The sequence below is a fragment of the Ptychodera flava genome, chromosome 13, assembly GCF_041260155.1.
Source record: "Ptychodera flava strain L36383 chromosome 13, AS_Pfla_20210202, whole genome shotgun sequence".
Taxonomy (NCBI): domain Eukaryota; kingdom Metazoa; phylum Hemichordata; class Enteropneusta; family Ptychoderidae; genus Ptychodera; species Ptychodera flava.
Genome location: NC_091940.1, coordinates 8,616,768 through 8,644,671, shown reverse-complemented (window position 1 = coordinate 8,644,671; position 27,904 = coordinate 8,616,768). Strand labels below are relative to the sequence as shown.

At 39.6% G+C, this 27,904-nt stretch overlaps 1 protein-coding gene across 2 annotated transcripts; it reads right to left on the bottom strand.

The window, feature by feature from the left end:
• Positions 1 to 461: 461 nt before the first annotated feature.
• On the bottom strand, positions 462 to 25,470 carry LOC139147326 (uncharacterized). 2 transcript variants are annotated; one of them, XM_070718385.1, is made up of 2 exons: positions 25,334 to 25,470; positions 462 to 10,405 (listed from the first exon to the last, which is right to left on the bottom strand). In XM_070718385.1, exons 1-2 carry the CDS (start codon positions 25,433 to 25,435, stop codon positions 4,823 to 4,825), a joined length of 5,685 nt encoding a protein of 1,894 aa, XP_070574486.1. In that variant the 5' UTR covers positions 25,436 to 25,470; the 3' UTR covers positions 462 to 4,822. The 2 variants fall into 2 exon arrangements, with proteins under 2 accessions (XP_070574486.1, XP_070574487.1); XM_070718386.1 differs by lacking the exon at positions 25,334 to 25,470 and adding an exon at positions 25,117 to 25,289.
• Positions 25,471 to 27,904: the final 2,434 nt, after the last annotated feature.

Below are 27,904 nucleotides of genomic sequence, written 5' to 3'. Positions count from 1 at the left end.
GCACTCAAAGGGTTAAACGGGAAGCTACAGGACTATGGGCGCACAATAGGGGGATTTCCGATAACACAGCCATTTTCATACACCGAGCGGGAGTTTTTGAATTCTCACAGCTTTGCTTTGACCATACGATAAATTTGAATAGTCCTGATGGGCACTTTCATGACATATGCAAAGAGGGGTCAAATGGTCGTACAGGGGACAAATTTTGATTTGTTGTTTGTGTCAGTAGTTGGATACCGTAGGCTAAAATATTCAGTAAAATAAAACACAGTCTTGCCACATCATTTTTGTAAGAGCCCTAGATTGAGAAACCAGCCTACTTTTTTGGTTTGTCATTATTTTTTCCTAAATCAGAGTTATTGTCATTAACCGTTGCAGTTAATATTATGAGCTTTTTTCTCAAAGAACAATGGTTGAAGATGGAGATTGCTGTCAGAAATAATTACACAGACGACACCAAAGTTTGAAGAAAGACATTCATGTTGCTTCAAAAAAGTATAGCAAAGGTTGCAAAATATAGATCACATATGACTCCCCAAAAAATTAAAAACATGAATACAGACAAATTAGCTGTGAAGATCCCATAATACTGGAAATTAAGAGGTATATCATACAGTGGATTTCACACCTTTTGAATAACATTTTTCTGATCTTTATATCAAGAAATCTATTCATGTTTTGGGGTCGTTTGAAAACCATAAATCTTTTTACATGGTATCACATGACAATAAACATTAATTATGACCAGACAGGTGCCGTACAGTACTATATTCCATAATCATCTCCTCATCTTGCAAGAATTTTTTACAAAAATTTTTGCATTGATCCTCCTACATTTCCCTTTGATAAAAAACACTTGAAAAGAACTTGAATAGTGACAAGGTGTGTATTTTGAGTCAGTAAGGTTAGAATGGAGTTGGTAAAGACTGGTTATAGGTCTGAAATTAAGGAATTCATACACTATTAACTGGTATTGGCATTTCCTAACCCTACAAAAGATAACTATACATTGAACTGAAAGGTGGTAGTGAGCAAGTCACGATTCTAAATCTAGCATTCTTGTGTACTTGAGCAAAATTGCAAAATCAGCAGATAAATGACATCACATATACCATCTCTGGATTTATGAAAGAATACTGAACATTTTTTTCTGTGGATAATGCAAACTCTTCTACCCCTTCAAGATTACTTTCACTAACTCTACATATCAAGGCAGCCACATTGAGAGCTGTGTGCACTGCCATGGTTACTACTTACAAAATAGATCTGCCTTCATGTTATATACCCTGTATTTTAAAAGGAACAGTAACTGTAACTGCTTTACCAATGTATGAGGTTGACAAAATACACTGCTCTTACTTTTTGAAGAAATGAGCACTATTGGCTATCGTGATGTCATACATATACCAGCAAAAACTGAATAGATTATGATGAATACAGTATCAAAATGATTTCGGCCTTAAAAATAATTTGTCGGTAATTTTAATGCATGATACACTTTCATCTGAGCTCAGAAAAGCTGTAGTTTAAAAAACACAGCATTTACCAGTCAGTAATTTCAAGTTACAGTTTCTGTCCCAAAAATTTCAATAGTAATTTCCCAACAATGACTGGTACACGTGAGGTGTAACTCACTGACATGTCAAAGTTTACTTTCATGATTCATGATGGTTTCTTTACAAAATATGTCTACGGAAATTCAATTATTTAATTGTTTTTAAAACTATTGGTGCGTTTTCAATTGAATTGTTGAATATCAATTTTAAAGTGGCATTGTCTTTTGGCAAAATCTTTCTTGTATTTCATGTGTTGACACCAACAGCCAATACTTGACCCTGAAATGATTGGCAGATCATGTGAAATTGATAAAGAAAGGATGGTTTCAAGGAACAAGCATCATTATCATATCTCTCACGATTGTTACAGATTCTGATTGAATGCACTCTGAACGACGTCTGTAACAGTAGTACTGATTGACACAATTCTAGGGAGTCTATACAAAGCAGACAACACTGCAGTGTGCAATATCATATGTCCACTGCATCAGTACTCCTTGGATCAGATTTGAAAAAGTGCCAGTGATGTGTGTTTGATCAACAGACTTTATATTCAGTGGGTAAATGAAATGCAAACTTATCAAAACACTCCTTTCCTTTATTTCAATTTTATGACATCTGCACAAAAGGGCAAGGTAAAATATCGGCCACTTGTACTAAAATAGCATGATCAAAGATTTTACAAAAAGACAATGTCAGTTTCATACATGCATGAGTTCTGATTGTTAAAGGGCCAGCATGTGCAACTTTTGATGAGTTTATGTTTGTGTTCAGTATGTCAATCGCAAGTTCCTCTATTTGTCAAAGCATGTTGAAATACCCACTACCGGTATTTTGTTTATCAACAGAGTCTACACATGTAAAAATGCACTTTATAGTTTATATTTGATTTCTAATCCTGACTAAAGAATTCACTTGCAAACAATGACAATGCAATCTACACACATACACGGCGAATTGACAAGCTGAACACAGTACATCTCAACATGGATAAAGGAGTAGAACAAGAAACTACTTGGGCACCATCAAAAATGAAATGAGTGAAAAAATCACCAAAAGTTGCAGCTACTGGCCTTTTAAGCAGTTACAGTGAAACCTAGCCTCATGGACACCTCCATAATAAGAACCCTTCTACGCAAGATTACAGAACATCGGATGATGACGAGCTACAACAGAATCAAGACTTTCCTAAGGGGTCGTTTACATTTATTCATCACAACAGGCACCCTCAGACAAGCCTTAAATAACACCATTACAAGAATGGGCCCACTGATTTCAAGGTGTACCTTTATCGCAGACAAACTTTTTGTACCTTAACTTAATCCTCTTTCTACCAGGCTCCATAGACAAACCATAGAGAAATAAATACCACTTGGGGAAAGAGGATCAAATAAAATTTTACCTGTACATTAAGGACAATGTTCTGTTACAAAATCTTTGCTATTTTCAAAGGGTTGTTTTTATAGATAGGTTTCACACTGTACATGTATGTCCATTAAAATACAACACACAGCGGTTGACTCTTGCCTCACACCAGGTGTAACAACAGACTGCTTCACAGATATTTACAAAACACAGTCTGCAAAGTATATCTTGTACGGTGCTTTACAACATTCTCATAAAATCAAGCCCTGCCATGAAAATACGGTAGAACACTTTTGGCAGCTCCTTGAAAAATTCAAACCCAAATTCTGTATATATATATATTATACTGGAACAAAAACTCAAGTTTCACTTGACGTAAAAACTGGAAAAGCAAGAAGTTGAAGAACTACCTATTTGACACATGGCGTTGTGCAACATGGAAATCTATACAGTATGAAAAATGTACACGACAACATCAAAGTTGTCAGGGCAACGACAGTCCAGTAACTATGCATTGTATATTCTACACTCAGAGCAATAACTGAACTCTGCATTTACTGAAAAAAATTGATGTCAGCACCAATTGGGTATGGAGACAATATAGAAAGTTATATCAAAGCTTTCACTCTGCAACGGCTGTCTTGTTTTTACAATGTATTTGTTGATTTAATCAAATTGCAACATTTTAACTATTAAAATATAGAAGTTTTTGCGCACATAGCATTGCAGTTTTTGGAACATGAATATTCTGTTAAAATTTTCCTCTTTTGAAGTCGTTAAATATATGCAATATTTTTTGGGTGAGTTTTTAAACATACCAGTATAGTCATAAAACCAAGTAGTCTGTTTTCATTAATTGAACAATGTATTCTTAGCTTTAAATTTCACTTACATGACCAAGACACTGATACTGTGGTGTTGTACTCCATCCATATGTACATTTATGACCTTTCAAATACTGTAAAACAAGTCTTTTAAGCTAGCGTCCTTTTCAGCTAATTTAGCTAAGTATTTAAATTTGATAATTTAGAATGCTGTTAATTTAAACTTTTCCCCATATTTACTATGGTCAAGATATCTTTTCAGCTAAATCAAAAACCCACTGATTGAAATACAATCCAAAATCGCTAAAAAAGCATGCAGCTAATTCAAAGTTTACATTGTACTTTTGTTTTACATGAGAATTAGTTATGCTCCTGTGCTTTGCGGTTTCAAGAAAAAGGTGCAAAACGTGTTTTGTCTTCAACTTTCTACATGTACTTCATAGTGGACTCTGGTCAAAGAGGACTCTGGTCTAGAAACAAGCTACCATCACCATATCAAGTTTTGTACGGAAACTGATAAACATTGACACCAAGATGTACGACATGTTTTTCCTTTTTTTTCTTATGCTGTATGCAATGACACCAAACTACATGAGTTATTAAATAACTAGCACCTTCAAGGTTGTTTGTCTTGCAAAACAAGCACAACCTTAGAGTACTATGTGCCGGTGGGTAGAGTAGTAATATCTACAGCTGTCAGTTCATATAGGATGCGCCTTTGCAATTAAGGAAAGTTCAAAATTCACTTAAAGTGGCAACAAGTTCTTTGAGTGGAAAAATGGAGCCTCAGGATTAATGAGAGCCACAACTGCAGATGTCCACTTTGAATAATGCGTATTACATGCAATTTGCTAACCGTGCAAGTCGATGCTACAAGAAAAATTTGATCAACCTTTTTTCCTATTTTCACCACGTCAAGCTTCAGTGCTGTGTGTTTAACAGTCATATTACTTGTAGATATACTTCAAGATCCGTTTGCAAAGCAAGCACAATGATTCTATATATATGAAACTAAAAATGTCGGAAAAAAATATAATTGGACTATACTGAATTTTATGCTTAAAATTCCCCATACATCTAAACCTGGTAACCAGGATCAACAGGTTCTTGTTTCACAACTACCGGTACCGGAGGATTGTCCGATTCAGCCACAATAGTCACTATATTTTCTCCTCCAACATCTGATGTTGCCCGCGAACCATCTGTGCTCTCACCTCTTTTTTTATACTTGACAGCCTTGTCATTTGCCAACTTGCGTTTGAGATAAAGGTCATAATCTGACACAAGTACTTTGTGCATTTTCATCATATGCATGCCAAGATAGTCCGTCCTGGCAAACTGGAGCCCGCACACATCGCAGACATAGGGGCGAATGTGCGTGTATATGTGTTCTCGCAGGTTGTGCATGTTTTTGAAGCGTCTGTTGCAGTCGTTGTATGTGCACATATAAGGTCTGATGTGTCCAGTCTCGGGGTCAAACGGATCAGGAAGTTTTTTGTAGTAATTCTCTAACGGTATGTGGGAAATGGTCCGATTCTGTTCTGGACCAGTGGCTTTCAGAGAGTTCTGAGTTGTGGTTTGTGTATGGTTGTTCTCCGTTGCATGCATGCTTGGCGACTCATTCATTACTGTACTGGTATGCGATTGGTGAGAAACAGGTGGGTCTTTGGAATATTCAACTGGTGGCGCCATAACATTGGCCGGTGTGTGATTATTTGCGATTGGATGTCCTTCATTATGGACCTGGACCTGAATACCATAGGCATTATTAACCTGACTATCCCATGTTGAGGAAGGAAATCCTGGCGGTGATACGTGACTGACAGTTGCATTCTGGCCGCTTACAACCTGTGGCATGAAAGTGCGAGGAGATGTTGGAGACATGCCACCGACCACTTGCTGAATGGTTGGCTGCATTGCATTCGGAACAGGTTGCCCTAGATGGTTGTTTGGCAGCGACCTGAATACCAGCGGTGGGCCAGAGGCAGATGCCATCCCCGGGTGAATATTACTGCCATCATTAGTCTGTACCATGCCACTGTCCCCTCCGGTAATTATTCTATGTAATATGGAACCATCTGAAGTAAAGGCAACTTGATCTTGCTGATGATGCCCCATGATGGCACTGTGGTTTAGAGTACTTGAATCCCCATGCAGTGAACCTTCATATGCCGCACTAGAAGAATGCACATTCAGCCCAGTAGAATTAATGTTGGTGTTGCCATTCATATTGATGTGGGCATTCCTCATGTCTTCTTCTGTCAAGTATCTTTTAGGACTTCTGTTTCGAATTGGTGAGTAGCATTTCCTTTTATTGCTGCCTTGCACAGGTCGTTGTTTCTGTTTAACAGGCCTGGCAGAGGCTGTAGATCCGTAAAAATCCACTAAGTTTTCTGAGTCACTCTGTTTGCTGCCTTGTATGTCTTTGTCGTGAAGAGCATCATTTTCGGGGAATATCTTCACCTTGACGGGCTCAATCATTTCAACTTCACTATTTGGTTGTAAATATGAAGCAGGTACATTTCTCATGCCGTGCTTCTCGTCATAGTGACGAGATAAGTACTGCTTACGAGTGGTGGCCCAGTCGCACTCTGAACAGCGGAATGGTCTAGTGTGACTAAGGATGTGATCTCGCAGATTGTTTCTCCTCTTGAAAGCCTTGCCACAAAGCTTGCAAGGGTATGGTCTGTAAGCAGACACCGTGAAGTCTGTATCCATGGTCCTGGTTGGCTTTTTAACAGGCGGTATGAGAAGTCCTAGATTCACACACTCTTCATTTTGATTGACAGGCAGACCAACAATTTCCGTATCCTCGTTTTTCATCTCTTCTGCCATTTTATGCTCAAATATTGAGCTTGTTTCAGTAACATCAGACAGAGGACTGCCGGGATTCTCATCACCATTTTGCTCTTTATTGCCACTCTCAATAGAAGGGGGTTCCTTGTCCTCACCTTTGTCATATTTCTCTGAGGAGTTTTCATCCAGATTATTTTTGTTCATATCAGAACCTTCGCCATCTTTGTCCACGCTTGCCTCCACATCGTCACAATGAACTTCAAGGGTCTTCCGAATGTGAACGTCGTCATCGTTGTCACCTGCATTGCAATCTTCTTCATCTGCATCAGCATGTTCCTCTACGTCTTGTTCTTCATCCTGGAGGTCGTTAGGCTCTGCTGTTTCATCTTCACCTTCTTCCTCTTCAAAATCACCATCTGCATTTCGGTGCCTTCCCCGGGCAGCTCTTTGTGCACGTGGCAAGTATTTTGGTCCATTGTGCTTTATTTCAATGTGTCGAGCTACATTATCTTTTCTTGATGACCGCCAATCACACAGGGAGCATCTGTACGGCTTGACATGAGTCTTAATGTGCTCATACAGGCAATGTTCACTTGCGTAACTCTTATTACAGATTTTGCAGGCATGAGGTCGGCTTGGCCTTTTGCGGTCTACTTTTCCATGCTTTGTCAGCAGAGCTTTAGTATCACACGTTCGATCTGTTATCAGTCTTGCGATCTGTCTTGATTTAGATGATGAGCCACTGACTTTCTGTTTCAGTTTTTGCCTAACTTTTTCTGACGCCTTACTTTTCTTGAATTCCTTCAATTTGCGCTTCTGCTGTTCTTTGACCTTCACCTGGCATTCAACTGCATGGGACCTGTATGAGCTGTAGTACTTGAATGACTTTCCACAGTGATAGCACTCATATTTTGCAGCACTAACTGGACCAGATCGCTCCGTCTTAGTCCCTTTTGCATTTTCTTGTCTTGTGTTTGGAGCATCAGAACTTTGAGCTTTTTCCGTAATTGGTGGCTTTTCTGACAATGAAGATCTTTCCTCATGCACTGCTTTGAAATGTTCATTGAGTTCATCGACTGAAGCAAACTGTATGAAGCACCGTGTACACATGAACATGGCCTTCGGAGTTGTACTGGTTTCATCAGATTCATGCTCTTTGGGTGTGCTCTTCTTGCAGACACTCTGTTCGTGCAAGATCAGTGAGGACTTGTAGATGAATTTTTCATTGCATGTGCTGCACGAGTAGGGTCTTGGGTAGATATCTGTGCTTGACTTGGTACCAATACACCCTTGCAGGTGATTCTTAAAGCCATCCGGTGTTCGAAAGAGACGTGAACAACTTTCACATTTGTACATGGTGTTCGACGTCTTGCTGATGTCCTCTTTGGTGAGTTGATGAGTATTTTCTATTGTGTTTTTGCTTTGGTCTGCATCTGATGTTCCACTCTTTTCAGACACATTTGAACTTCTCCCAGCATGGCTTACGGCCTTTTCTCTGTGATTGTTCCCTACAACACTTCTTGTCTCAGTTGCTGATGTGGAATGGACTTGACTGATTTGAGCACTGTTTTCGTCAGCCACCAGGCTACCATTTCTCTGTTCAATATAACTGGAACTGTTCTTGGAGTTGTCGGCATGAGTTGTAGCTGATGGAAGTGGGATGGACTGGTTTACAGGAAAAGGGGAGGCAGTGCTACTGGTCTGTGAACTTGTAACTTGGGGCATTGCGTTTGGAGGTGCTGATGGCATAGTCACCGGAAACAATGTCTTTACTTGTGATGGTCCACTTATTTGAGAGGAAATTGATGAACTGTGTTGAGTCAGCACAGAACTTGATGGGACTTGCTGGACTGGAGTTCTTTGGTTTGATGGAACTAAAGCATGATGGCTGAGTCTGGATGTGGCTTGTTGGCCGTTTTGCAAAATGACTTGATGGCTTTTCTGGAGAACAGCAGGTGGACTTTGCTGGGGAATGTTAGTTGGACTTGCCTGTAGCATAGAGCCTGTGGGCACAAATACAGACCCAGAATTTGTCTTGATGGCCTGTATTTGTGGCTGTACAGGAGACTGATGTGGGTTGATGCTTGTCACATTTGAAATAACTGGCATTTGCATTTGTTGCTGTCCTTGTGGCAAATTAATCTGTGGCTGTTGTACCAGAGGAGATGGTTTAGCAACTTGCTGAGTTGTCATTAAGTGAGGCTGTTGTGACTGATACTGTTGTTGCTGTGGAGATGTAACTACCTGTACTCCTGCTTTTGAGCCATTTGATGCACTGTTATTGTGTACAATTATATTTCCATTCTGGATAATGATGTCAGTGTTACCATTCCTGATTACAACAGACTGCCCCTGGTTGACCTGTGGCATTGGTATCACAATATTATTTCCTTGCTGGACTACTTTGACTGGCTGTTGGGGCTGTGAGGCCGTTGCCGCAGGATGCCTAGTCAGCTGTGTGGAAGTTGGTGGTGGTGGTGGCGGTGGCTGTGGCGGTGCTGCTGCTGTTTGGCTGACGGCTGTAGCTGGTGAGACAGTTCCAAACATGATGGTAGCACCTTGTTGACTTGCTGGTATCTGCTGGCGTGACTGCATGAATGATGACTGTGACCATGTTGTGTTTTGGTGTGGTCCCTTTGGGGCAGCCATACCAATGTCTGGCCTGGTAGTATTCTGTCCTTGTTGTAGCATGACAGGAAAGGCTTGGAAAGGTTTCGGTGTGACTTGGTGAGGACTGACAACGTTCATCTGCGGAGCCATTATTGTGCCGGACTGCTGCAAACCTTGTGGCACATTTGTTTGCACTGATAGTGGTCTTAACGGGGGCATCTCCCGGGGTGCCACTTTGCATGAGATATCTTTTGTCATTTGTTGCATGCCAGCTAGTAATGATCCCTTGTCATGATGATGTTCTGCCTTTTGTCCACTCTCTGCACCGTTACCCAGGCCATATGCAGCAGCAAGATCGGAGAAGTCTCCAACCATACTTGACCAATCCTTTTCTTTCCCTTTAGGAACACTGGGATCTTGTGCTGTCGCATTGTTGTCTGCACCTTTTTGACTTTCCTTTTCACTAGCATCAGTGTCTGCTTTGTCTGGTTGCTCATTGGAGGGTGATGGTGACCTGTCATCAGCTTCTTGTCTCTTTTCCACAGTACTGTTCTCTTCATTCTCGCCAACAGATTTCTCTGCCGTCTGTGTTTTATTTTCATTGTTTGAGTCGACCTCTTTGTTTGACGAGGGTTGCTGAATGGCCTCAACATCTGGCTGCTCAGTTCGCTCATCTCTTTCTTGCATTTCTTGAGGCTTTTCACTCTCCTCATCATCCAATGGAACGTCAGATGGCTGAATCACAACTGTTCCTGGAGGCAGATCATCGGGTACATCAAAAGTGCCATTCGTGGCACCAACCTGGTTGGCAGCTGTGTCCTGGTCAGCAGATGGCAAAGGATCTGAGTTCAATGAAATCTGTGAAGGTACAGTAGTGGTGCTCTGCCTACTCTTATCCTGAAGCAGTGATAATCTTTGGCTGATGGCGTCTAGTCTCGACTGCTTCACATTTTTCATCACAGGATCTTTTCTTGGCAGGAGGCTTCTAACAGCTGATTGCCTCGGTGGCACACTGTCCACTGACACATCTGTAGAGTCACTTGGACCATCAGTACCTTTAGTTTCCCCTTCAACTGCAGAATCAGTGTCATCTGCTGGAGGAGAACTAGGAGAGACAATTTCCTTTGAAGATCCTTCTGCATCACTAGTTTCCTTGTCCTTTTCCATGTTTGTATTGTCAGTGTCTTTCTCACTGGAATCTTCAGCACCCTCTATCTGTAGGATCTCATTTCCAGATACAGTCCAGTAGCTGACCTGTGTACAAAAGAGACAAGCAAATTCCATCACTTTTATTTACAATAATGTAGGTCTGAAGCACTAACTAATAAATATGCTGGCAGATTCACTTTAGCTATTTTAAAATAGATTTTTACAAGTCATTGATGATGACATAGTCCCCGCTTGTAATAGGAGTATTAGTCTTGATGGGGCAGGGAAATGTGGTCATCTAATAACATCCCTCTTTATAGCCTAGAACGCATCCAACCACCAAATACCGAACTAAAAAGTATAGCGGTTCATGACTTTTTGATGTTGACGGATACTATCCGTACGTACATACATACATACAGATGCCACTAACTTCAGCTTTACATGTAAACAATGACCTCACATACAAATGTGAGCTAAAAATACCAACTTAAAGGTATCCCAAACAAAAGTTACACAACAGGCTCTTTTCTGTTTTGCTGTGAGGGCGCTGCATTTCCGTCTGGTCATCCTTCGGGGGTATACATGAAGTTTACAGTTCTAAGCATAGGCATGAAGCACTGCTGTGTACCCCGATGTCATAATTAATACATCAGAAAATACTTAAAATGTGCATAATAAACGGAAAGCAACTCTACACATCATTCATATCTCAGTTGTTTGCATTTCGTATATGATATTGTGTATATTTTAAGTGTATATTATGTTTGGCTGCTTGTTTGACATTTCGTTCGACACTTTATGCTATGTTTTGAAAATAGAATTTCTTTATCAGTCGCTTAAAATTAATTTTTGATAGGTGAAATATGTTGAATGATTGATTGATTGTATGTGTTAAAATGTTGCTTCCACTGAAGTTTATTGTTCAAGTAGGGAAGCTAGAATGTCTATGGTTTCATTTTACTGTGTTTGTGTATGCTCATCTTTTTATTTATGTTCTGTTTTTCAATGATGTGTTCCATTTCATTTTTTGTATTTTTGTATTGTGTGGTTTTCTGTGTAAAATCGGCTTTGTTGTTGCATGTTCTAATGTATTGTAAAGGAGGGCCCTGCAAAATCTCCAATATGTATCAGATATTTATCTGCGATTTCACAAATCTAGTATCATCTAGTATCGAAGTTAAAGACAGACTATGGAAGTTGGGCATGCGCATAGCTAGATCTAGAGATAGTAGTCTTATATCGGATATTTACCTGCGTTTTGATAAGCTTAGTATCATCTACTATTGCTGTTTTAGTACAACTACAAAAGTTGGGTTGGGTCAGATCTGCATCAGCGATTTCACAGACCTGATGTGCCAAGGCACAAGGCAGGTCATTCTAGTATTCTCTTGTATTGATATAGGCCTAAGAGTTCTGAAATTGCCTATAACTAAGTATCGGGTAAATATCGGCAATTTCACAGACTCTGCGTATCTAGACAGGCAGTTTAGTATCGATATTAGGCCTACAGTTCCGAAGGCGCCATGATATGTCAGACTTCAATGCTAGATGATTATTATCGGATATTACAAAAAATTTTGCAGTCGTGCCTTTATGTTTTAATGTTTTCGCCTTTTCCCCTTGAACGTTGCAGTGGGGTGGCATGAATTTCTCTGTAAGAACTGGTATCTATCTGTTGGTTTTGTCTGTGTATGACAATGTTGATGTTGAGAATGTTCTCTTTCTTGTATTGATGGGCTTTGTATAGATAATTAGGTTTAAATATCTGATTTCTTGAGAAGTTTTTTCAAATGAAAATTTCAAAGTTCGTGTTGAGTTCTAATGAAAATCAGAAATACAAAGTCTCTAAGAATTTCAGTCATAGCAATATTTGTTCATTGTGTCTCTGTATTATTCTCCATTCGTCTTGTGAAATGTAATGTCAGCAATATCATGTGACGCTGGAGATCATTTACTGCACTCGCATATCTGACAGTAAAATTCATTGTTAAATTCAAACCTTTTATTTTTTAAGATTATTTCTAGCATAGCTATCATCTATTTTGTTGGTGGTTGTTTGATTTTACAGTCGTTTGATGATCTTTTCTGATTAAGGTAGAACGCACCCCGGGGACAGACATTCGGACTCTCAAACTTTTACAATTCTCTTCTGATATACCACATGTGGGGGTTCATTTTTAATCTCTTGGTGAAAGAAAACTTTTCACCAGCTTAATCTTTTGAAATTCGGAAATTTTTATTTTCCACCATAGAGTTAACACAGGGATGGCGGCCATTTTGAATTTCTAATATCGGTAAATTTTGGGTTATTTGTTTCTCTAGTACCAAAATTTGCACGGTGACCCCCTATTTTTATTCTTGATTTTGAAAGAGAATGATTGAAAGATTCCTTGAGGAAAGTTAGAGCAAAAGTCTATGAGTCTTTCACTTTCGAGGCGCATATTACCTTAAATGCTCTGATGACTGAGTCGATTGCTTCATAGTGTGGTGTATTGGTGTACATGACACTACATCCCAGTTGCTAATGCAATGTGGTGTTAGCCGGAAGTTTGATTGATTCAATTTTCTGTATAAAACCTGTTGTATTTTTTATGTATGTTGGTTGTTTCTCACGATTTGTTTAATAAAATAGTCAATGAATTCATGTGAAAGGTTGGACTGGAGCAACCACTTATAATTTAGCGTCCTACGAATTTAGTTTCTTCACGGAGCTCGCAACATTTCTAGCTCCATAGTTCTTGGTAACTTTCAATGTACATGTAGTTCTGGAAGCGCCTCTTGTACATGACAGCCAACACCTATTTATCATAATAAGTTTGACTACTGGAGCTTCAGTCGGGATCATTGTACATAAGTTTCGCTCCAGGAACATCGCCTTTTTCAATCTTATGGGGTCATTGCATTGTCGGTTGCAATGCCATGTCTGTGTTTAGGTGCCTACCCCCTACTGTACCCTAGACTGAAAGATTCCGTCGCGTGCGGGCGCTCCGGTGCACTGCGACCTACGACCCTTTACCACGACTGAAGGCACACTGTACTTGGCCGCGGCAAACTCAAAGAAAAAAAGTACCGCCCACAACTGACTTCACAGACTTTGAAAATATGTAAATCACGGTAGTGTAATTTGAATATTGCTCACGTGGGCTGTTTACGGGCATAATGACACACGGTAGTCAAGACAACATTGTCAATCAACTGCATCGGCAGCGCCGCCATTGCATAATCGCTGTACTCGGCAGATGAAAACAACGACACGCTAGCCGCATGTCGGAGAAAAAACTTACATGTAGATACAGTTGCCTGTATGGCTCAATTGACGCCTATAAAAAGCTCCATAGCGTCTTTCTCGCTGAGCGCAGCAGAATGTGCAGTCTGCGGGGAGACTGTAGGCTCTCAGAAGAAAAGGTCGATCTTTTCGAAAACGACCGATATCGCCGAGAAACTGAAGCAACTCTTTACCGTGGAACTGACGTCTGGACATCACAGCGGAGCCTGCCTTTGTAAAAAAATAAACACAGTGTGCTTCGTCGATGGCAATTCCAACAAGATTTTCTTGATAGACATCACAACGGAGTAATCTCCACCACTCTCTCGTCATGACAGCCTCTGGTCAACTGAACACAACCTGGAATTTACCACGCACAATATTTGTTCCTTGGTACGTAGGCCTACGTCGTTTCGGAGATCTGAACCGATCAAAGCCGCCTTCACACCAATTTCACAGTACTTCTGCACTTGATCTTTCATGAGTGAAATCAGGGGCAAAATGCCCAGAACGATCGATCCTGAACGGTTCTCAAGTGTGTCCATAACTTTGGGTGCCAGCATGTAAATCATAGATTTTCCATACCGTGGGGCCCTGTTGGTATAATGGCGAACACATCTCTGCCGCCGCAAAAACTCTTTGAGTGCGTCTCTTTGCTCTGTTTTCAACATAATATTATAATATACATCAGAACATTTTACTGACTGCCTCGGCAATGCGAGTCGGCGATTGTTCGGATCGGCCATAATGATCAAATCGGAACGCTAGACACAGACATTAACGTGAGTACCGGTATAGCTTCGGTCGTTTGATTTTCAATACTTTGAGTTTGAAAAAACACGTTGTGTTTGTTGACAAACGAGACATGATATAAGCTACGGCGGGACAAAAGCCGGGCGATAGTTTTGAATATGCTAATCACGATCAGGCACTGAGTGAGCGATGTGGGCGGTCTTGTTACCCTACATACTGTCAATTAACTCGTTTCTGCAATATGATTGGTTCCAACAAAATTTTGTTGGAGAACAGGATTTCAACAGTGTGCCTTCAGACGTGGTAAAGGGTCGTAGGTCGCAATGCGCCGAAGCGCCCGCACGCGACGGAATCTTTCAGTCTAACTGTACCCTAGTGCTGGGAAATGTTCCCCAGAGGGCGCTAAATTGGAGCTTCTGGTTTGCGTCAGAAAAGGGCCTATTGAATAGGACTTGTGAAAAGCGCCATCAAAACACACATCATCGAAACACCTAATCTGACCTATGAATCCAGAGTTTTGGCAATTCTATGAATTTCCCCTTTTTTAACTCATTTGCTTTTTTTTGACAGACGCACATTCAATCAACAAAGTCACAACTCCACCCTCCACCGCATCGCCAAATATTTCGTATTCATATTTATTTTACAATTCAGAAATTTTCAAATTGAATTTCAAAAAATTGTTAAATCTTAGGGAAGAGCTCATTTTCAAAAGCGGTACCGCCAGATATCTCCCTCCCGCGGTATACCTCTGCCTTGCTTACTGCCAGGATTACTGTCGCTCAGAGACCGTGAATATTCATGAGGAAGTCATTACTGCGGACTGGAGGTGAAACATTCACACCTCTACTACTAACGATCGCGGTATACCGCGGGCACAGCGGTAAATAGCCTGAAGAACGGCTACAGTTTGCAGTATTATTTTGAGAGGAGAGAGAGAGAGAGAGAGAGAGAGAGAGAGCGTGTATACGTCTTGGTCAAATAAAGTAGTACGTTGTCACTGTTGCTTATGTTCACTTCCGTCTGTAAAATATTGCAAACTAAATACCTAACAAATGGTGCAATTCATGAACACCCCCTTACATGTCTTAGGTGTAATCGATGTCACAAAAAACTGTAAAGTTCAAGTTGATTACAACACCCAAACTTTGTTCAATTTGTGCGAGATCGGGAAGTAAAACTCGGGTCTTAAGCTTACATCGGCAGAGCCATTCTATGATAGCAAATATCAACATCGCGTCTGGGGACAATTTGTCCTGTCCATTTTCTGTCTTTTGATAGCAGCATGAATGCCTTTGCACTCAATAATGAAGGCACTGAAATAACCAGTTAAAATCGGCGAACTACTACGATGGGGTGCGACGTTTTAGCCATTTGAGTCAACATCACATCGTTCACCCCACGACTACATAACAGCCTATCACCAACCCGACATGCGAACCTGGCAGGCGAAGTTTATTCCCTAAATTTATGCCCTTTTGATATTTATACGCCTACAGACTTGAAGCAAGTTTACGATCACATGTTTATGTTAATAAACTTCATAAACACGTTCAATAAAGAAAGCATTCTGCTATAAAGTTCAGTTCAATAAAATACGCTGCTGGTATAATTGTTTTGAAGTACGAAGCTCTGCATTCAAGATTACAGAGTGGTAGGTATTCTTTGAACTTTGAGCAAACAGAACGATGAATGTAAGCAAGGAATAGACTAGAAATGTTTATGTGCTTATCACACGACACCAATGTTATGTCTTGTGTTGATAGCATTGTAGTTTTTTACAGAGTGACAGAGATATACTAGTTGGGGCGATCATTATGAAATAATGAAGAAAAATATAAATTGACTGACATATCGACGTAGTTTACGGCTCTGCACGCTTCGATAACCATAGCCACGACGAGGTATGTGCCGATACGGACCATGCTTCTCTAGATAAAAATCGCTCTGCATTTTGATGATTTTGAATGGATGTGTCTGTGGACTATTGTAGCTGCACAGTAAAATGCCCACGTTTTGTCAAACGATGCCGCTCACCGGTACCATCTTTTGTATATCCATAGTGGTACGTAATTAAGCCCACTGCAGCACTTAAAATTCCCTGAACTTGATTTGTTTGAAGTTCCGTCAGCGTGGCTAAACTTGGCTGACGTACAGCTTCCGTACATTCAATAATGATTCTACATAAGATTCTACATAAATCAGACTTGTTATCCAAACACTCTTGGTGTTGAAAGGTCAATTTATCAGCGTTTCTGTTACAATTTCAAAACTTGCGTACGATTTTACGCAACTGAGTTTTTATTTGCGTAAAATGTATTCAAAATGCGTACGGTAGGAATCAGTATCTGAAGTGAGTTGGGCAGTTTTTTCTGTAGAACTTGGGGGGTTTCCTGTAATGCGCATGCTCTATTAACAAAAAACAACAACCTGGGGAGCTTCAAGGTGTAGCTGAACGTTTGCCATGCCGTGATGCATGTCCCGTATATGATCGTTGAGCAGCCCAATGAGTTCATGTTCAAAGAAAATACCTTCTGACTACGAAATTAGTGTTTTCAAAGGGCCAACAAAAAGCAGATACTGTTCAAAGTCCAGCGGGACCTCTCAAGAATGCAACCCGACAGTCTGAATGGTCACCCGTAAACACTTTCCAAATAACATGCGGCGTATTGTGTTACCAACAACGTAGACTCGATCGATTCTCGAATTTTTTGCATCTGTAGTGCCATTGTCTGTACAGAACTGATTGACATGACGTTTTGTGATGATGAAATACAATGTTGCATAAGGTGCTGCGGTCTGCTAAAGTCTAAAATGTTGCAATATCATGATAAATGTCACTTGCAAGCAGGTGCATATGTTCTATTTTTGTCCTGCATTGAACCACGTTCAGGCAATGTAGTGGGGCCAAGTACGTCGTGTCATTGGGCGGCATTTCTCAACACGTATTTGTTTACGCAGTCATGATTTTTTTTGCGTATTTCCGAACAATTTTGCGTAAAATACGCAGGATTTTGCGTTAACGGAAACACTGTTTATACTTTGCCTGATCAAAAACATTGTCCCGAAATCGTTTGCTGAACGTGACACTCTGCGATGATCGTTTTTTGGACGTGGGATTCTATGAATGTGATGATGACGTCGAGTTTGTGACCCCTGTGATGTATTTGATTTGCATAATTGATGTCCACCTCCAACTGCTCGAAAGTCAGCAACATTGCATTGACCATGAAAGTACAGTGCGACTTTACCATACATATATTTTGAATATCAGCATGCAGCTTTGATGTCCCACATATTTCTGTCATAAAATCAATACTTGACGTGATGTTCGGTCTGTAAAATCACCAATATATGTCGGAAATTTGTGACTTCATTTCTGAACACTTTTTATTACTGACTCATCACATATCTGGGCACGCTCGTCGCTGGGTTCATGAAATTGCCGAAACTTTACTCAATAAATATCGGCAATTTATGACCACTCTAACATCAATGCTAGATCATTTAACCATTACGTGTACACTCCCTCTGTTAAGACGTCCATCTTCTACATCCAACCATATTTCCTCTGCAATTTGGGGATATCCATAAACAATACTGCAATGAAATGACGTGCCTCTATTTTTCACGTCCATGATTTTAGCTACCTACGCCAGTACGTCAACTTGCTGATAGAAGATTGCACTTGTAGCAAAAACGCAAAGCAGAATGGCTTCTGCGAACTGTGCGCGTAACTTTTTGCACAGATTTGGATTGAGAAGTGCCGACTCACAACAACATGCTCACACACTCGCATTTTCTGGACAACTAAAAAATTTTGTGGTTGCAAAGCAACTTGTGGCCATGACCCAATTCTGAGCTAATGTCGTTCGACGGCAAAAGCACTCTTGGGGATTTCGATACTGATTACAAGTCAGACATTGCAAGGTGACCATGCATGAGGCCCATTCTCTTTCATTCACTCAGTTTCCAAATGGCTGACTGCAAAAATCAGATGACTTCAAAACAATAGCTTACTAATGAGGTACTAAGCAGCGCGGTTTTCTGCAGTCTCATTATGCATGCAAGCTCATTAAAAGCTGCGAACTGCCTTACCGCCGGTCCCTCCAGGGTTAAAGGTATACCGCGGGAGGTATTGGTGGTACCGCCTATTTGAAAATGACCTCTTCCTTTACCACAACAAAAATTGACATGCATATGTATACCAGTATGTATTACCTTTATGTAAAGATTGACAGAAATTTGTGCAGGAAAGTTGAGTTACAGCTCTGCACATGCAAAAATTAGATCTAAATGGCCGCTAGACAGCCATGTTTGATTGTGTCAAAAAATAATTTTATGTGCATGTTTGAGTTATAGTTTATTGTCCTTGTTCTCAGTTTGAATGAAATCGGTTGATATTAAAGCTGCATAATGCCCATGGACATGAAACAAATGGCCGCCTGGCAGCCATATTGGATCGTATCCAGCGTTCTCACCAGGCCGCGATTCCGCGACATTCTCGCGTATTTTTCTGTTTTGTCGCGGATTTCTTGGGCGTGCGCGCCAATAGTGGCGCGCCTTTGAAATTATAAACTTTCGTGATGCCAGCCGTACGGCGCGGCCGGCCGTATCATACAGCCAATACTTCTCACCTTGGACGTAAATGATTGACGCGAGTAATTACACTTCCTGGTTGAAACCGAGGCAATCTGGAGGCAATACCCGTCAGAGGGCGTACTTAAGCCACAGTCACTTGTGATTCGATACATGATGGCCGATGTGTGGATGCATTATCATTACGTATACCACACAGCGGCCGTCGTGTATTGAACCACACGAGACTGTGGTAGTCTGACGCACTGGACGTGGTGTTCGCCTTACATACCGGTACATGTCCACGGAATTCGCGGAAGCTGGAGGCGTCATAGGCACGATAAATATTTTCATAGGCTACGACAATGATAATCCGAACTACGAAAACACAAGTATGTAAAGCTTGTATATCCCTAAGGCATTACATGAACATTTTTCGAAAACAACGAACTCGAAGCTGGTAACATTATACTGTGAGTTCCGCATGGCAACCAGGGTCTTGACGGGAACGACGTTATAGTGTTCGTGCCGTTGAGATTCAGTGAATTTTTGTTCTCGAAAAATAACGCAACTTTGTCTGAGATAATTTTTAGGTCTTTGCTATGTTTGGAATCATGTATAAACTTCGCGGGAGATACGTGTTGTGTGATGTTATCAGGCTTTTGCTCCGTTCCTCGCCCACGTGACCTAGTACCTACGACTGGAAATGATCGACAACTGGCCCACTGCCGATTGATGATATTATTCCAAAAGTAGTTCCGAGGTTTAAATGTGGAATAGTTGGAGGAAAGTTCTCTTATTATGCAAACAATTATCAATTCTTGGCTTGCGCATGTGATAAGTATATTATTCCAGGCGAACTTATACGTGAGAACATGGGCGTCTTTTTTCCATGCTTCAATCAATTGACAAAATTTGTAGCCTTGGCTGGCGACCAAAATTTCACGTCAAAAGTTGATGATTGTTTACAAACATCATAGGGATATGTTTCCTGATCTAAATAAATGCTGACTTGGCCTGTTCCTTCTGCTGGTTGTGAAAGGGGGTTTAGTGTGCGAAAAAAATAACTCATGACAGGAATCAACTGGGAGCTGAACGACTGGACACTCTAGCAACTACTGTTATTGTAGAGGGCCCCGAAATGGACTTTCACACTGGATAGAACGAAAGTCCCATAGACTTTTCATTAAAAGGCACTGATATTCAATATCAGTTGATATTTTCACCGAATGTTTACAAAAAAGTTGTTAAGTTGAATGAGTTGTTGAGTCCTTTATTTTTTCCATGCATAGAATAAGGTTCGTATTTGCAGTTTGACTTTTTTAACATATTTATATATTGTCTCACAAAAATCATCCGTTGTCCCGCTTTTTTTTTTGGTCAGCGGGACAAAATGTCCCACAAATTTTTTTTTCTGGTGAGAACACTGCGTATCCAAATTCAATTTGACTTGCATATGTCCACCATAGTGCATTACCGTGTACAAAGTTTGAAAGAAATAAGTCCAGATATGTCTGGGATATCTCTGTGGACGTACGGACACATGCCACTCAATCTATAAGTCCCAACCCGACTTTGCCGGTCTGGGTAGAGACTAACAAGCAAAACTTGGCCCAAATTACTAGACCTGTGCCTAAAACCTTCTCTTAAAGACAACATATAGATATTTCCATGCTAATTTTTTTGTAAAAATAAAACAGTATGTCAGCTGAAATAGTAAAATATTTGCAATAACAAACTTCAGTCTTCCAATTCACTCATATTCACTATTCAAATTTCATCAATATTGTATATATGGTAATCAGATGATCCTTAACCTGCCAGACAGTATAACTTGCTCATTTGCAAAGTCAGTATAAAGTGGTATTGAGAGAAAACCATACCGGTATATCAACTAACACTAACAGTTAAAATAGTCATTATTTTGACAAATGAGAAAGAGCTGGTGCAGCTGGTGCAGCAGTCGGCCGAAGGCAGCAGCAAGCAGCTCATTGATATGCATACATCACTACAGTACCACGAGAATTTTTCCATGACAAAACAGTCACTACTCATGCGATCCCACAATGCTTGGAGTGCGTCATCAAGCATTGCAAATGCCACCACCAAAACTTCAATATTTTTTTACTGTGAAGAAGATCTGCAAGTGACAAAGTAATACAACTTTAAAATAATTTCGTTTTGGTGGAAAATACAACATAGGTCAATTTGTGCATCATTGATCATCGTTCAAGTGCAGAGTACGTTGGCTAACTCGATGGTGAGATGTATTTTCAGAGTCCATCATGCTCAATATACATTTTCAGCTAACTTTGTGATATTACATACTGGTAGTGGTACATCATAGATATGGAAAAATTGGATTCTCCTATCACTACTTCAATCATAATGAATCAAAGTATCATATCTAAACACAGAAATGTCATCAAGTAGATATGGATTGGCAGTTGCTTGACTTGGCATCACTCTACAAATCGTGGCACATTGATTATGTAATCATTATAAAGTACAATGAACAACAACCTCCAAGGGAGGGTGGTTCATAAATGGGAACTCTTCGCTCTGCGACTGCTGCCTTCAATTGATTGATTGATGAGGGACGTCTGTTAGTGTTAGTGTTAGCGCTGACCTACCAGTACAACTGTTCATGTCGTACAATATAGGGTTTAAAAATGGCCGTGTATTGTCATCTTCGCAAATAAACATACAAGATAATGTGCATCAATGAGACACATTTCACAAGTTCATGACACACGCAATGCAATAACGTTGCAGATGACATGGCTAAGTGTAAAACTTTTCTCTTCTTGTAACAACTTCATTGTACTTTCTCTCTATCATCGATGTCTTTCAATATAATTTTTTTAGAATGTATCTGCTATTGTAGCTGATAGATTTTACGGTGAAAAATAGAGAATAAGGAATGCAGGTATCGTATTTTCATGCTACACTGCTCAATGGTGGCATTTGCAAATCACACACAGTACCTTGCCACTAGCTCCGCATAGCAGGGCTGTGTGTTACCTGCCTCCCACGGTGGGAAGCTGTATAACGCCGGTAACACACAGCCCTGCCATGCATAGCTACCTTGCCACATGCTTAGCAGCCATGAGAATCGATACAGCAAGGCAGAAAATGATTGTGATAAAATGTGAAGATATATCTACATCACATGTAGGTAAATTTCCATGCATTCTCTTACTTTTTAGAAATCCCTTTTCTCTTGCAAACAATTGCACCCTTTCCCACATTCATTAACATGTCAGTTAGTCTCTGATACAAGTCAAAACTCACCTTTCTATATATGCAGTTACAGGCAATAGTCTTATAACAATATGCCAAACTTGTATTGAGGAATATTGATGAGAAATTCATACAAGGACAATATTCTGCAACGATTGGCACTTCATCTTTAAATACCAGTTCATGGCAAAATTTTGAAAGACCACTAATCCCATGCAAAATTACCAAAATATGCTGATTATATGATTAAAAATATGGAGACATTCTACACATTGTAAATGTTCTCGCCTTTTGGTTACTTCTTCTCTTAAAGTATGTTAAAGCTCAGTTATACGGTAGATACAGTTCAATCCCATGGCTGAAGACTAATAATCCTGATCATGTACATATCAAACATATGAATAACATTTTTATAGGTCAAATGAAGCATGCATTTGGACTAAATTACCTGAAAAGGCAAAGGTTTGTTTTTGTGAACATAAAACCAGGAAGAGAGCGACTACAATTGTCTCTTACACTCTGACATATTTGTTACGATTTCAGGAACTGAACAGCTTGCACGAGTCAACTAAAATTGGCGCCAGTGAAGGAGACAAAAATTTCAAAACTTTGTGAAACCTGAGACTGGAAAATATTTGAAACAAAGAACGAGGTAATTTGAAAATCTTGTTGAATGTGTGTGAGAATATCCTAGATACAGGCTACACCAAACTTAATAGCATAAACGATTAATTAACGTGCAATACACAATACTACCATCAGGATGATTAACATGATGGTATACGTTACGTGCTGACACATAAGCGTGGTACACAATAATATAGTATACTGTTTACTGCCATGTTTGAGAGATTGATACATGTTTCTAATTCGCTTGACATAAAGTTTAAAATAAAACAGATCCATGAAGGGGGGGAATTACTGGACAATTTTCACTATTGCGTAAATCAAACAAAATGCACAGGTGAAAAATTATGACAATTTTGTTACAAAAGTTGGAGAACATTTGTAAATGACTTACAGCCATGATAGCATTTCAGCTTTCCTAAAACGTGATGGCATTGATTTAGGAAGGAGAACTCCCGATAACAATATAATTATCCATTCATTTTAAACATTCGACTGGATAAAATAATTTTTTCCGAGGATAAATTTCAATATTTGGAGATTTTGCGTATTGAAATTAATAGGATCATCCATGCTATGGCCTCCATTTCTGTTGAATACTTTTTCGTAAAATAAAAGAAACATTAATATTTTTAATCTATTACAAATGTAGTATGAAAATTAAAGATTTCCGGCAATACATTTTGTTGGTTAAAATTTGCAGTTTTTAGTAGCACTGAAGTTACATATAAAAATTGTTGCTACACAGCAACATCGAGAAAAATCTATGGTCTAACACTTACATGTAAACGATTATGGCTATTTTTTGCACCATAAACTGTGTCGCTTGCACACCTACGTAAACGCAACATATATGAACAAAATACATATTAAGGGTGGCATATTCAGTGAAATTTACAGAACACTGCCACAAAACGCAAGATCCGTAATACGAAAATACACATGTCATGATATAAAAAACAACCAACTTTACTATTGCAACAACGTATTGTTTAACGCAAACTATGCCACACCGATACAGTTTATGAGACGAGGCCGGGAGAAAGAAAATTTAAACTTTTAAATTATAATGCATAGCTCCTTCATTTTATTTTCAGAACTCATCTGTCACACGTTATTCGCTACTAGGACAAACAAATTTCCTCACTCTCGGCAACCTTGTGATGACGTCAGGCTCTCTTGTGTTATCATGCGATCACATGTCAACTGAAATATCCGCATATTTAAATGTATGCAAAGTTGGGTCTGAACTGACCAATCGGCACTGTCTAATCATGTAACCCAAGCATGCCACGGTAGCAGACACATGAAAGCCTGCCAGAAGAGACAGACTTGCTTGTCTGGCCCAGACACACAACATTGCCTTACCAGATGTTGTTGAGCAAAATTACAAAATTTGTCGAACTTCAGTTCACCAAAGGCAGCACCCAAATTGACTGATGCTATAACATAGTACACAGTAACGGTCCAAAATGACTTAATTATTAACGATAAACTTACGCTTTGAAAAATTTATATCCACAAGAAAAAAAAAGTGCCAAAATAATATATTTTTGAAATTTTACAAGAAATACATTTTTACCAGTAATTTTCGGTCATCGCTATAACTTGCGACACAACAGTGTACATAGCGAATTGATAAAATTGCGCAAAAATACAAATTACACGCAAAAATCTCATGTAGCCGACAAATACCATCTAACGTGAATTTAGGCAGTAATTATAATTAGGGGTAAAACATAATTATACTTGTTTTTAAATTTGTAGATGAAGTGTTGAAGGTCCTACATGCTCCGACAAAGAGGCCTTATTTATTACTGGAATTCTGTGCAAGTGGGTTGCTGTTGAGGTGCAAAATGGGTTATACAAACGACAGCTACCGCTCTACATCCTTTGATAGAACGCATGGCTTTTCCTCAACAACCTGCTGTGTGCCCCTCCCAGTCTGGCTTGTACCAGTGCAGTGCCATGACCCCGTTTCCCTGTTTTGTTTGCTCATGTCAGGACCTACAGTATCGGTATGAATTGGCATAGAAGCTTCGTTGCACATACGCACCAATCTCCTATAAAAAAACTTCAAGCGCTCGAACCAAGCCACCGGTAGTTGAATCGGGCTGCGACGCTCGCATTATAACACCAAACGCTGCAATGTCGACAGCTCAGTAGTTTTTGTAAAGTGGTAAACACATACACTCTCTACGCATGAAATCCGCAAGACTTCGCAGAATTGCATGGAAACGAATTTGAATCTGTTGGTAAATCTTGCCATGAACTCTTAGTAACCCAAACTACAGTGTCAAACACGTTGTCATCGTTCACAAGTTGATAATAAAGAGCTCATACTTACAGCATACGAAAAGCAGACCTGACGCTCATAACACCACTCCCCGTTTCGACTATACCTTCATCATCATAATGTACGAGTGTATGCAAATTACCCCGCGCCTGTATCTCCGTGCATGCCGAAATAACGCGCGGTAACAATTCACGATAATGCTGTTTGTCGCACGACTATAGAGGGCTAACATATTCCCGTAAGGTTGAATAAATACAATAGCACTAACCTCCCCGCCACTGGTATCGGAGGCATCGCTGACTCTGCTCTCTTCTGAAAACGGGTTCAAGCTTTCCGAGGCCTTGACGAGCGTATCCGTTTGTTCCGCCATTTTGCCTCTGTGCTATTTACGGCTGCAGGTGCACTATGGGTAATTTTGGAAGTTGGTCAACTGTGATTTCTGTGCAAATACTGAAACTTTAAAATATCTAGGTTTCTACACAGCCTAACGGGTACCTCTAGTAGGAGCAAAATTAAGATGAGCATTATGATAAGCATCACACAGATATTGATTATAAAGTAAACAAAGCTTTTAATTAGTAGTTAACTTTTCAATGTCGTGCGTTATATAGATATATGTATCAAATCGATGTTAATAAATTCAAAACTGTTTAAAATCCAAAAACAACGCCATAAATAAGTAATATTGATTTATTATCAATGTTTTCATCACACATAGCTGAACAGATTTTTTTTCATTATTCCATGTAAAACACATGGAGGAAACAACAGTGCTGTGCTATCAAGTTTAACAATCAAAATTAATGCATGCACAGTTGCACGGATGAGCAAATAATGCTTTTGGTATCTCGAAAACGACAATATTTGTATCTTATGTCAGCAAAAATTTCCCTTAATACACACATGACAATGTGTATGTTTAAGGCTGTGTTAACAAATAACAGGAGGGGGGATGTTGCAGGTATCGTGATTGAAATCATTTTTTTCCAGATCCCCCTCAATACCCTAAAACAATTTTCAAGTCCCCTATATGATCAAAAATTTTCAAGCCCCTCCCCTATTATTATATCGTGATTGAAATTGTATTTTTTTACAGATCCCCCTACCCAAAAAAAAATTGTCAAATGACACTGCATGTCAGTAGCAGGTAAATAGCTGTATTAACTTTGATAATTTGTTGATAATTTGTATTCTTGTGAAGTTCTATTCCCTGCAGCATGTTATACTAGCTTTCAAGTATTCTAACGCAGCCTGTGCATGTGTACCATGCATTTGTATCATTTACAAACGACTGTCAGTCTGTACTCTAATTCAATTATCCCCCAATATTTATATGTACAGGCTATTTCGACAAACTGAATATTGCGTGTTTCAGCATATGCTGTACTTCATCATAGAAATTGAAAAATTATCAACAGTTGCAGCTTCTGCCCCAAGACTAGGCCTACTTGTTTGTTTTTTTTAATGAAAAATCATACATTTTTAGATATTTTGGAGATAAAAGTCATGAAATCAGACAAAATGTTTAAGATTTTGTTTAATTATTACTTACATTAGAACTATTGGATGACATTAAAATGTTTTTCATTCTACCAAACCTTGGAATTGAAAAATGTAAAGAGTAAAAAGGAACCAAAAAATTTTCACTCCCCCCACTTTAGGTAGAGCAAAACTTGCAAGTTCCCCCTCTACTACTACCCTCAAAATTTTTGAATTCCCCCTGAATTCCTCCTGCTCCCTCACTGTTTTTGTGAAAGTAGCCTAAAGCACAGTGTTTATGATGCTCTTTTAAGGGACTGGTCAGTTTCTTCAGCTGGGGGGTTGGGGTGGATTCATAGGGGACATCACCATGCATTTTACTTTGGTGATTGGGGGGGGGGGGGGGGGGGGTTAGTGTGGTTTTGAAATATGACATGTACAGGCTCATTACTTGCATAAAATGCATTGTACCAGCCAAGAATTGCAATAGTCATGATTCAGTTGCATTTTTTGGCTCGTTCTTATTTAACGTAACCCTATAATATATCAGAGATATCTGGATATTTGCAAATTGAAAGTTTGTTTTGCAAATCATACCAGCCATGAATTGCATCATTCAGTTATGGTTTTTGGCATGCCCTTTGGGCTCTGAACTTTAATATATGATAGATATGTATCAGAGATATCTCTGGATGTTCGCAAATTAAAAGCCTGTTTTGTAAAGTGTACAAATCATTATAGAATCTGAAGTTCATATGAAAAGCATGACAAATTCCTGATCCTTTTCTGTTTTTTCTATGAAAAATCAGTGTGAAGGAGCAACATGCACAAATATTTCATAATACATTGATCTAGTGAAATATTTAAAAACTAGATATTTTTCATTCTCATTGATGTAACTTAATTTTCTTTCCTGTCACAGGTGTCTGAATAAAAGTTGTTTTTTCATACGTAAAATGATTAACAAAAGGCAGTTTTTGTAATTATTTGACTTTATGTTTCACTGTAGTCTCAGACACAGAATACGCACATCAGGTTTGGCTACAGGGAGGCATCATGGGCCAGTGGCTAGAGCAGTGGACTCACGATCACAGGATGGTGAGTTCGAGCTCCGGCATGGCCATGGTGTTGTGTCCTTGAGCAAGGCACTTTATTCCTCATTGCTCCTCCCCACCCAGGAGTGATGGGTACCTGGTAGGACAGTGGTTGTAATGTGTGTGTTAGCTAGCTCTGCTGCGCTTATCGGCTACACATGTGAGCTGTAGTTTGCTCCCCAGGGAGTTGAGTGGTATCATATTAGGTCCAATGACCAGGGGTAATAATAATTGTAAAGCGCCTTGAGCACATGTACTTGTGGATA